Here is an 11,604-nt window from a genome sequence, read left to right as displayed (position 1 = left end):
GTTGATCAGTCCCTTTTGCTGGATTTTGGTGGGTTGATCCATGTATTTTGTTGGATTTTCCTGGGTTGGGTTTTGTTTTCACTTTCTCCTCCCAGCTTGTGAAAAGTTCTGGATTATTGAACTCTTGATCTCCTTTTTTCTGTGTTTTCAGCTCTCTGTGGGGGCTACATCCGTGGCTCCAGTGGCACCATCCTCTCCCCAGGCTTCCCTGATTTTTATCCCAACAACTTGAACTGCACGTGGACAATAGAAACATCCCATGGGAAAGGTGAGACACCTTTGGGGTGCTTGGAGAGGACTGAGGGTGGTGGTGGGCAGCGGGAGAGAAACTGCTCCCTGTGGGATCCAGGAGTTCCTCTCAGGAATGATGATTCCATTGTCCCTGGGCAAGATCCAGAGGGTTTTGGTGTCACCTCTTCATCCTTTTAAAGTGGAGAGGATTCAGAGGGACAAATGGTTCCGTGCCATCAGCCAGAGCCTGTGCCATGTGTTGTTTCTTATTCCAGACCTTTGTGGCATTATCCTGGAAGTCAGGGTGTAGATGGATAGGGATCCAGATATCTTGAGAGTCAGCTGCTGTTTGGATTCCTGGCAATGCCAGGAATGCCCCAGGGAGCAGAGAGGAGCTGCCACTGCCACCACTGCTGGCACATTTGGGGCTCTGTGGCTCTTTCAGCTCTGTTTTAATTCCCTGGCTCAGCCCCTGTGCAGCATTTTAGGGCTGGAGAAGTGGAAACACGGAATAAATCTGCTCCAGACCTGGGCCAGAGCTTGGGCTCTGAGTTCCCAGCTCTTCCCTAGTCCTGCATTTCTCCTTCCCCCACAGCCAGGGGGTGAGTTCAGTCCAAGCTCCAAGCAGCACGAGCTCCTGTCTGGGAGGAAAATCCAAGGAAAAAGGTGGCACTGATGATTAGAGAGCGAGTTTGGTGTGCTGGGGCTGGAGGAGGGGGATAATTCCCTGTGATCCAACGGCATCTCCTGGGCTGAGCACAAAGGATGGGAATTCCATCTCCCACAACGGCCTCGCCGTGGCACCACTCAGCTCCAGGCAGGGATCAGCAGCCAGTTTGCCCAATTCCGGTTGTATCCCAGCAAATAAACTTGTCCATGGGCAGCACAGAGCTTTGGGGAGCTCTGGGAGCTGGGAGAGGTGCTCTGTGCAGGAGCAGCAATCCCCTCTCCCGTTAATCCACGCTCCTGATCCAGCTGGGATCACGCACCGCCTTACCCCGGCAGAGTCGCTCCCTGTTATAGGAGGAGGAGCAGCTCTGATGGCCTGGGAGCTTTTACTCCGACACCACAGGGAAATCTCCTGGCCAAGCTCGAGAAAACAGGGAGTTCTTTCAGCAAGCAGGGATATTTCTATGGAAATTCAGGAGCTTTTTGTTTCCTGGGCTGTTAAAGACGCTGCTGGGGCCAAGTTAGTAGCAGAGGGAACAGCCCTTCCCTTCCTGCAGGGGCAGGGTCATCCAAGGAATTCAGCCCTGCCTCTGAGCACCTTGAACCCACCCATGTTTGTCACACCAATGAGCTCTCTGAGGAGCTGGTCCCAGCTTTTTTATTTCCCAGGAATTCTGGCCTTAGCTGCAGTAATGAATCTCAGAGAATCACGGTGGGAGCTGCTCCATAAATCCAGGCAGTTGTAGGGAAAATTTACTGGTCCCTGGGAATTCAGCTCTGCTCTCCTGTGCTGGGAAGGGGAGGATCAGAGGCTGAGAGAGGACTTGGAGTGTTTGGTGTAGAAGAATCTTTTTTGGACGCTTATCCCTCTCCTCACCTCTGCTGGTCCTTCCTCCAAGGTTGTTCCCCAGCAGCTCTTTAGGGGTGACTCTGTGGGATCCCTGTGTCCATCCAGGGGCCCTTCCAGCAGAATTCCTGTGCCTGGGCAGCTTTCTGGGCTGGGAAAGCTCCACCCAGGCAGCTGCTTGGGAGCAGGAGATCCCCAAATCCACTTAGGAATGAGAGGGAGAGGAGTTAGAGGATGTTGGCATGGAGCCAACATGGCATGGAGCCAAGTGCACCTCAGGAAAATCCCATAGATCATAAAATCATGGAATGGTTTGGGTTGGAAGGACCTTGAAGCCCATCCAGTGCCACCCCTGCCATGGGCAGGGACACCTCCCACTGTCCCAGGCTGCTCCAAGCCCCGTCCAGCCTGGCCTTGGACAGTGCCAGGGATCCAGGGGCAGCCACAGCTTCTCTGGGAATTCCATCCCAGCCCTCCCCAGCCTCACAAGGAGGAATTTCACCCCAATATCCCATCCAAACCCGCTCCCTTTCAGTTCAGAGCCGTTGTTGAGGAGAATTGTTGATTCCCCAGAGCCGTGGAAGGAGGAGATGAGCAAAGGGGGTTCTTTGTCCTGGTGTTTTATGGAACAGAAGTTGGAAGGGGTTTGGATGCTGGGCTGTGGTGGGGGAGCGTGTGAGCACAGCCAGACACATCCAAGCACATCCAAAGATCTCCAGACACATCCAAACACCTCCTTACCCATCTGAACTCATCCAAACACATCCTGACCCCCTTCAGGCAAATCCAAACCCCTCCAGACACATCCCAACACATCCACACCCCCCCCCATGCTGTCCCTGCCTCCCAGCTCCCTGGTTTTGGAGCATCAAGGAGCACTGGATCAGTTTGGTCCTTGTTAAATCCCAAGCTTTCACAACTCTGCTTCCAGCAGGGAATTTATTCCCATGGCTTGAGCATTCAACATTTTCCCTGATTTTCCTTGTTCTGCTCTTGCATTTCCCAAACCCATTTCTGCCACTGCCACACTGCCTGGACTTGGTGTCCCAGGCATGGGAATTGTTTCAATTCCCATAAAACCGGGTAAAATTCAGGGCTGGTGCCTCCCGGGGCACCAAATTATTCCCTGCCAAGCCAGTGACGGAGCAGGGATGATCAGAGAATCATGGAAGGGATGAAGGATCACCCAGCCCAGCCCCTGGCCCTGCACAGACACCCCCAAATCCCACCCTGGGCATCCCTGGCAGTGCTGCCCAAACACTCCTGGAGCTCTGGCAGCCTTGGGAAGGTTCCCGTTCCCTGGGGAGCCTGGGCAGTGCCCAGCACCCTCTGGGGGAAGAACCTTTCCCTTAATCCCACCTAACCCCCCCTCGCCCAGCTCTGGATATTCCCTGGCTCCTGTCCCTGGTCACAGAGAAGGATCTGCCCCTCCTGAGGGATTTATGGAGGTGTCCAGGTCCTTCCCTCCAAGGTTTTTGGGAACATCTCCCATGTGGCCAGCACACGAGTCCTGGAATTGCCCTACTGCTCCAGCAATTATTTTCCTGTGACACTTTATGGACTCCCAGGCTGTCCAAGTGGAGTTTAAAAGCAGCTTAATTTTAAAGGTATTTAAATCCCTAAAGAGAGGCCATTATTTTTAATCTCACAGCTTCAAAGTGATTTCTCTTCCCTCTAATTTGTTTTGCTGTTTCTTCTGCAGAGAATGGGGGGAGAAGGAAAAAAAAAAACCAACCCAGCCTTGTGTTTGCAGAGATGTTTTGTGCCACAGTAAATTTCAGACCAGAGCAAAGGTTTAATTAAGCACAAATCCTTTAAAATGAGCTCCTAATTAGTCCTTTTTGCTACATTTCCACAGCCCTCCAGTGCTGGAGGAGCCTCGTGCCCTCTGCTTGGAGTTTTTACCTTAAAAAATTCGGGAATTGGGGCCTGTTCTCCAGGATAACTGAATTATCCTTGTTAGTTCTGTTCTTAGGCTGGGTTTAGTAAGGCTGAGGGTGTAAATTTGCTGTCAGGTGAGAATCCAAAGCCGTTTTGCTTTCCCCACATCCCAGTTTTCAGGTCAGATCTATTTCTGTTTGGTGCTTCTGGTAGGAATAACAAACACTTGGAAACTCTGGGAAGTTTCCTGCCTTCGTGGAACTTTGCAGGGGGGGAAAGAGTGAGCCTAAAACTGTTCTGCCAGGCTCCACAGAATGGATGCAAAGAAGCAATTAACCAAGGTCAGTCCTAAGCTTGGCTCACAAAAATCCTTCTGCTGGGACACTGCAGATCAGTGAGGATAAAGGTTGGGATGATCCCACGGTTCCTTCATTCCCAATCCCTCAGGAAAAGCTCTGGGTTGATTTCCAACCTCTCTGACTTTCCCTTTGTGGAAGGGAACTGCTCCATGTGAGCAGAAAACCTCCAGAAAGCCCTGGGAGAGACCCAGGGATAAATAAATGGAATATTCAGCCATAATTTGATGCTGTGGGGCTGGATATTGGAGCTCCATGCTCCAGAGCTTTCCCTGATCTCCAGAAATTAACAGGGAATGGGCAGCGAGGAGGAGGCTGTTGCTCTGGGCTTTATTTGCTGTTTTCTTGCTTTTTCTTTGGGATGCAGTGTTTTGGGAATGGTGGGATGCAGAGCCAGCCCTTGGGGTGCGAATTACTGGTTTCAGTGAAATAACCTGGTCAGGCCAAGCAGGGATCTCTCTCTCACAAAGCCCAAATCCCATCCTCGGGTTTGCCCCGTCTGTGCCTCTCCAGGGCGGGGGATCTGAGCAGGAGAAATCCCAATCCCACACACGAGCAGGGGCTCGGGAGCCTGTGCTGGGTTCTCCAGGAGCTGGGAGATGGGGATGATAAAATCCATTTAAATGCAAAGAGGCTTTTTATTGCTCAGCATCTCTGTGCCTCGTTAAGTTGCTGTGACAATGCTGTGACAGAGTTCCTGAGCTCAGATCCTGCCTGGCTCTGCTCTCGCTGCCGTTTCTTGTTGGGTTTTTGTTGTGGTTTTGTTTTGTTGTTTTTTTTTTTTTCATTTCCAAGCTGGAATTATTTTCCAGAGAATAAGTGTTTCTAATGGTGTTTGAATTCCAGCATGAAAAATCACCTCGCTGGAGGCTCCTGCAGGAGCCTGAAGTGCTTCCCATTGTGTATCTGGAGGTGTGAAGGGGACTTTAAGTAATCCATTACTTCTCTCTGGCTCATTTGCAAATGCAGCAAGGTCACAGCCTTCTCCCCAGATGTTTGAAATCGTTCAAATTGAATTTGGGAGGAAGAGGCAAAAGAGTTTTGCTGTGTTTGGGCCAGGATTTCTGTGGCTGGAGGTGGTGTGGGGTTTATTTGGGGCAGTAAAAGGTGAATACAAGTAGGGTTTTTCTTGGATCAAGCTGATCTAGGGGAAGGTGTCCCTTCCCATGGTGGGGGGATGGAATTAGACAATTTTTAAGGTCATTCCCACCCAGATAATTCCATGATTCTCTGATCAGCCCATCATGGGAAGGTCTCTTCAGCTGCATCGCTGCCACACTTCTGTTTTCTGGAAAAGCCTCCCTGACCTTGGGGCTGGGCTTAAATGCTGTTTTTCTAGGGAGGAATTCCTCCTGGAGCACGCTTGTTTCCGAGCCCTCCCAGCCCCAGCCTCGCTGCTCTTGCTCTCCATTTAGAGGTCAACACTTTAATAATAAAAATCTCCCCTGGGCTGCTCCCTCAGCCGCTGCTGCGTCCCTGGAGCGGGGCTGTGCCACCCCTGGCAAGGGCACAGCAACCCAACCCTCCCAGTGCCTGTCGCTGCTCTGGGCCTGCCACCACACCCGGGTTTAGGGGTTTTATTCATTTCATTCCTAACACCACAAAATCCACGGTTTCAGCGTGATTTTCCCCCTGCTGGTGGAGGGAAGCAGGGGCTGGCCTGGGAATGCCATGGGATGACTCCGCCTGCGGTTTTTCCCCCCGTGCAGGCGTGTTCTTCACCTTCCACACGTTCCACCTGGAGAATGGCCACGATTACCTGCTGATCACCGAGAACTCCAGCTTTGCCCAGCCCCTGAAGCAGCTGACGGGGTCCCGGCTGCCGGCCCCGCTCAGCGCGGGGCTCTTCGGGAACTTCTCTGCCCAGATCCGCTTCATCTCCGACTTCTCCATGTCCTACGAGGGCTTCAACATCACCTTCTCAGGTGAGAACAGCCACCCAAAGGCTTCCTTCTGGCCCTTCTTTCTTCCCCTTCTTTCCCTTCCTTCTTCCCCTTCCCGCTTTTCTGCAAATGCTTTGGGTTGGGAGGGACCTTAAAGCTCATCCAGGCCCGCCCCTGCCCAGCCTTCCACTATCCCAGGTTGTTCCAAGCCCTGTCCAGCCTGGCCTTGGATACTTCCAGGGATGGGCCACCCCTTCTCTGGGGTGCCAGGGCCTCCCCACCCTCCCAGCAAAATCCTGGGAATAATTCTCCATTGGTTTGGGTCACTGGTGGTCGTTCCTCTTGTCCCCCAGTCAGTTATCCCAGTGTTAAACCCTTATTTCTGTCCCAAGAAATCTTCCTCTTGCAGCCCCCGTACAGCCAGTTCTGTCTGCCCCTGTGGATAACTGGAATTAAATCCCTCTCCAGGTGTTGCTGTCTCCCTCCTGACCCTCATCTTCCCTGCTCTGTTTATGGACAATTCCAGCTCAGGATTTTTGGGGATTGCTGTCCCTCTTTCCCCAAACACCTTCTCTTGTTTTTAGAGGAGAATCCCTGCAGCAGGCCCAGCACTCCCAGCACGGGAAGCTGGGACAGATGGGATCCTTTGGAAGCAGCATGGAGCAATCTGGAGTGCTTGGACGAGGAGCGGGGCAGGGCTGGTCACTCCCGTTGTCCGTCTGCTCCCTTTTTTCCTCTGGCTCATTGCTCCACTTGGATGCTCCTCCAGTAACCATCCTGTGCCTGCAGCCTGTCCTGGCTGTGCCATGGAGCCAGGCTGGGACAGCTGGGAATGTCCAGCCTGGAGAAGAGAAGCTCCAAGGAGAGCTCAGAACCCCTTCCAGTGCCTAAAGGGGCTCCGGGAGAGCTGGAGAGGGACTGGGGACAAGGCATGGAGGGACAGGACCCAGGGAATGGCTTCCTACTGGAGATTTGGGTGGGATATTGGGAAGAAATTCCTCCCTGTGAGGGCGGGGAGGGGCTGGGATAGAATTCCCAGAGAAGCTGTGGCTGCTCCTGAGTCCCTGGCAGTGCCCAAGGCCAGGTTGGAGCAGCCTGGGACAGTGGTGGGTGCCCATGGCAGGGGGTGGCACTGGATGATCCTTAATGTCCCTTCCCACCCAAACCAGGCCATGATTTTAACCCACACCTGGCGTAGCCCAGGCTGGGTTTCCATGATCCCACTGGCACTTCCAGGGAGCTGGAAAATGTCCCTGGCTGGGCTGGCTCAGCTGCTCTGCTGTGCTACCAGATGGGAGCCCCCTCCTGCTGCAGCCAGCAGGCCTCGGAGGGATCCAGATTTTTCTGACTCCAGGAGTCAGGAGGAGGCTGAAGGGTCCAGCAATCCCATGCTGAGCTGTGCACACTCAGGATGTTGGCTTTGAGTGGGTGTGGTGACCCAAAGGCAGATTTTCCTGAGGAAATCCTGGGTTTTCAGCAGTGGCCAGTGAGAAGGAGTGTGGAGACTTGGAGAGGGACCCAAAAAAGGGATAAGTGGCAACCCAGGGCAGTTCATGGCTCTGGAGCAGCCTCTGGTTGAAGGGCACGAGGTGTTTGGCTGTGTCCTCTGAGCTGGAGTCCTCCAGATGACTCCCAAGTGCCCACATTCCAGGGAATGTCAATCTTTGCTGCCTGAGCGCCCCAGAAGCCGTTCCCTAAAACAGTCAGTGAAGGACAGAAGCTTTACTGCACTGGTGCTCTTCTTCCTCTGTCCCTGTGTCCTTCCCAGTCCTGACCTGCCAATGCAGTGCCCAGGGAGGGAGAGAAATTCCCATTTTTCTTGTGGAGCTTGGTCTGGCACCCTCCCTGACGGGCAGAGCTGTTGCCATAGATGCAGCTAAAACCTGGTTCCCAGAGCCTTTGTTCCTGGCCTCTGAAGTCAGGGATTTGCATGTGGAAACCAGTCAGAAAATTTCCAATTAACTCCCATTTTGATGAGGGGAAAATGGCTTTTTGCCTTTCAAAAGCTTGCCTCTAATTATAACTCTCATTTTCAGTGGATTTCAAGGCTTCTTTGCTATCTTGGAAAGCAAAAACGGGAGTCAGTTCTATTTTTAGCTTCCTTTACATATCCATATGTTAATGTGCAGGCTTTGGACTTGGAGATTTTTCCAAAACACCCTCCAAAGAGTTTTCCTTCAAGCTGGTTTGGGGTCAGAGACGTGAGTTTGGCTGTTGGCCAAAATCCTACGTGACCTTTCTTGTAGCAGCAGCTGCCCTGAGCATTCCCTGAGCGAGACCATCCATTTCCAGGATTAGTAATGGAGAGGCAGCAGAAATCCCACCCGGATCAATCCATCCTCACTGGGCTGCAGCAGAGGGACAGTGACAAATTCCCATCCCCACCGGTGTCACTGTGACGGGAACTGGGACCTGTTGCCTTTGGAGGGGGTTGGAATGCGGGTGCTGGGGGGGGAGTTGTAGGTGGGGGGTGAAATCCAGGTGGGTTTTCATGGCTCAGACAGGATTCCATCCTCGTCGATTCTGCCTTGGCAGAAGCTGGATCAAGGCTCAGAGCTCCCTTGGGTCGTTTTGTCCTCTCCAGGGAGGACAGAACCCCTGAGCTGTTGGTGGGGGGTGAAATCCAGGTGGGTTTTCACGGATTAGAATCCTCATGGAGTCACTGCAGCTGGATCAAAGCTCAGAGCTCCCTTGGATCCTCGCGTCCTCTCCAGGGAGGGCAGAAGCCAAACTATGCCCCTGCCATCCCATAAAATCCATTTATCCCCTCCAGAATACGACCTGGAGCCGTGTGACGAGCCCGAAGTGCCAGCCTACAGCATCAGGAAGGGGCTGCAGTTCGGAGTGGGGGACGTGCTGACCTTCTCCTGCTTCCCGGGGTACCGGCTGGAGGGAGCATCCCGGATCACCTGCCTGGGCGGGAGACGGCGTGTGTGGAGTTCGCCTCTGCCAAGGTGTGTTGGTAGGTGGTCATGTGCTTTCATTTTGCTTGGCTGGTCCTGCTGTGCTGCACTGTTGAGGTGGGCAGGGATGGATGGGTGACGCCTTCTGGGATGGGTGACATCCCCCTGGGCTGGATGGGTGACACCTCCTGGGATGGGTGACGTCCCCCAGGCTGGATGGGTGACATCCCCCAGGCTGGATGGGTGACATCCCCCAGGATGGATGGGTAACATCCCCTAGGCTGGATGGGTGACATCCCCCAGGATGGATGGGTGACATCCCTGTGGGCTGGATGGGTGACATCCCTGTGGGCTGGATGGGTGACATCCCCCAGGATGGATGGGTGACACCCCCCCAGGCTGGATGGGTGACACCCCCCAGGCTGGATGGGTGACACCCCCCCAGGCTGGATGGGTGACACCCCCCCAGGCTGGATGGGTGACATGCCCCAGGATGGATGGGTGACACCCCTGTGGGCTGGATGGGTGACATCCCCCCAGGATGGATGGGTGACACCCCCCAGGCTGGATGGGTGACATGCCCCAGGATGGGATCGCTCCGCTCGCAGGGCAGCCGGAGCAGGGATGGGGAGAGGCAGCTGAAAGGAGCTTCCAGCCCTGCACAAGGGCTCAGTGCCCTCCCAGCTGGGCACAGCGGGTGACACGAGCCCAGGGGGTGACACGTCCCCAGAAGCCCTGAGTGCCCCAGCCCCACCCCAAGCGAGTGACTCCAGAGCTGCTGCTCCCTTTTGGGGCAGTTCCTGCCAACCAGGCCGGGTTTAAGGCAGTCCCGCTTGGAATTGCAGGGTGCTGTGATCTCCACAGTTCAGGCAAATCCCCCATTATTATGGATATGTCTGGGAAACCCCCCCAGCTTTGTCCCTCCCCTTGTTCTCCACATGTTTCCTGCACCTTTCCCTCCCTGACTGCTGCAGGTCCTTCTTTAGCCCCTGCAGCCGTTAATTGGCACCGATAAATCGATAAACCCAGGGACAGAGGAGGGGAAGGATTGATCTGCAGCATGGAGCTGGCTCCTGGCTGCTGCTCCTGGTGCAGGTGGGGTGCAGAACTCTCACCTGGCAGGGATGGGGAGTGGGACAGAGCAGGGGCACAAATTTGGAAGGAAGGAGGATGCTCCAAGCCTTGGGAAAAAGATGTCACACTTTTTTTTGATGCAGAATTTCAATAGGAAATCATTCCCAGCTCTGCTCACGCAGAGCCTGAGGGATTTCTCCAGATCAGCCAGGGCAGGGCTCTCACCTGGTGGCCAAACCTGCTCAGGAGATTGTCCTGAGCTCTGAGTGACCTTTGAGGGCCATTGCAGAACAAAGCTCCCCACCAGAGCCAGCTGCTGCCTCTTTCCAGCCTGTGGTTCTGAATTTCCCAGCCCTGCTGAGTGCTGAGGTCACGGGGCTGCCTCCTACTGCTGGGACAGGCAGCCTCTCCAGGGCAGGAATGATAATCAGGCTGCAGATAAAGCTCATCAGGGGAATGGCAATCCAAAAGAGTCATTTACAGAGCTTTAAACTCGAGCCTCAGACAGCAGCAGCGAGTGGACACCCTGGCTGCTGTTCCCTGGCTCGGAATTAACAGCTTGGGTTTATCATAGCAGGGCAAATTCAGGGCTGATGGCCCAGAGCTCTGCGGCAGGGTGACAGCTCTGTCATAGTGTCCCCACTGCCTGCTCAGATCTGCCTGGGTAGGGATGGAAATGGGAGACTGACTCATTAAGGAGATTTAATTGCTTTTCCAGACACTCTCTATTCAGCTCCTGTCCTAGAGATGGTCTGGGGAGAACTGGGAGTGGTTTTTGTTCCTCTGTCCAAGCCCTCTGGTCAGGACAGCACCCTGAGATGTCCCCAGCATCATCTCTGGGGATTCTGTGCCAAAATCCTGCTTTTCATCCATGGCAAGAGCAGAGGACAAAGTCACCTCCAAAGTGCCTCCTCTGGGTGCATCTGCTGCTGCCTCCTTCCCTAACCCTTCCTTGGAGGAGCAGCAGAGCCAGGAGCTGCTCTGGGATGGTTTCCTCAGCTCCAGGAGCTGTGGGGACTCGACACTGATCCTAAAAACTGCTCTGGGGGCACTTTGGAGTGCACATCCCCAGCCCTGCTTGCACAGCCTCAGAGGAGCAGGCAGCCAGTGTTTGACAGCAGAAAATCTCCCAGGGTAAACAGGCTGGGAAAACAGTGACTCACGGCTTGCTCGTGTGGGAGCTCGGCAGGAGGAACAGAAAATCCTCGGCGTGGGGTTGTTCTGAGGCAGATCCACACAGATTCACACAGATTTACACGTCTTTAGACAAATTTTATACAGATTTCACACCGATCCACACAGATCCACGCAGAATCACCAGATTCCCCACAGATTCCCACAGATTTACATTTACACAGATTCCCCTCAGATTCCCACAGATTTACATTTGCACAGATTCTCCGCAGATTCCCCACAGATCCCCACAGATCCACACAGACCTACATTTACCCAAATTCCCCCCAGATTCCCCGCAGATCCACACAGATCGCCCCACAGATCCACACAGATTCCCACAAATCTCCACAGATTTTCATTTATACAGATTCCCCACAGATTCCCACAAATTCCTACAGATTCCCCCAGGTCCCCCACAGGTTCCCCACAGATCCACACAGACCTACATTTACACAGGTTCCCCACAGATTCCCCTCAGATTCCCCCAGATTCCCACAAATTCCTACAGATCCACACAGATTCCCCCAGGTTCCCCACAGATTCCCCACAGATCCACACAGATTCCCACAGATTTCCCCAGATTT

The 11,604-nt window shown here is 53.8% G+C and overlaps 1 protein-coding gene across 5 annotated transcripts in view; it reads left to right on the top strand.

Moving 5' to 3' along the window:
* Positions 1 to 11,604, top strand: part of CSMD2 (CUB and Sushi multiple domains 2) — a 338,283-nt gene that overhangs the window by 218,532 nt on the left and 108,147 nt on the right. For all 5 annotated transcript variants that reach the window (XM_042015480.1, XM_042015478.1, XM_042015482.1 and 2 more), the window contains 3 exons: positions 152 to 268; positions 5,694 to 5,909; positions 8,641 to 8,829. In XM_042015480.1, the coding sequence (XP_041871414.1) occupies positions 152 to 268; positions 5,694 to 5,909; positions 8,641 to 8,829 (522 nt within the window). The remainder of the gene's footprint in view (positions 1 to 151; positions 269 to 5,693; positions 5,910 to 8,640; positions 8,830 to 11,604) is intronic.

This window comes from Corvus kubaryi, unplaced genomic scaffold (assembly GCF_017639235.1).
Source record: "Corvus kubaryi isolate FWS band 111438036 unplaced genomic scaffold, C.kubaryi_AGA036_p1.0 split3-37304, whole genome shotgun sequence".
NCBI classification, from domain to species: Eukaryota; Metazoa; Chordata; class Aves; order Passeriformes; family Corvidae; genus Corvus; species Corvus kubaryi.
This window is presented reverse-complemented; position numbering and strand designations above follow the sequence as displayed.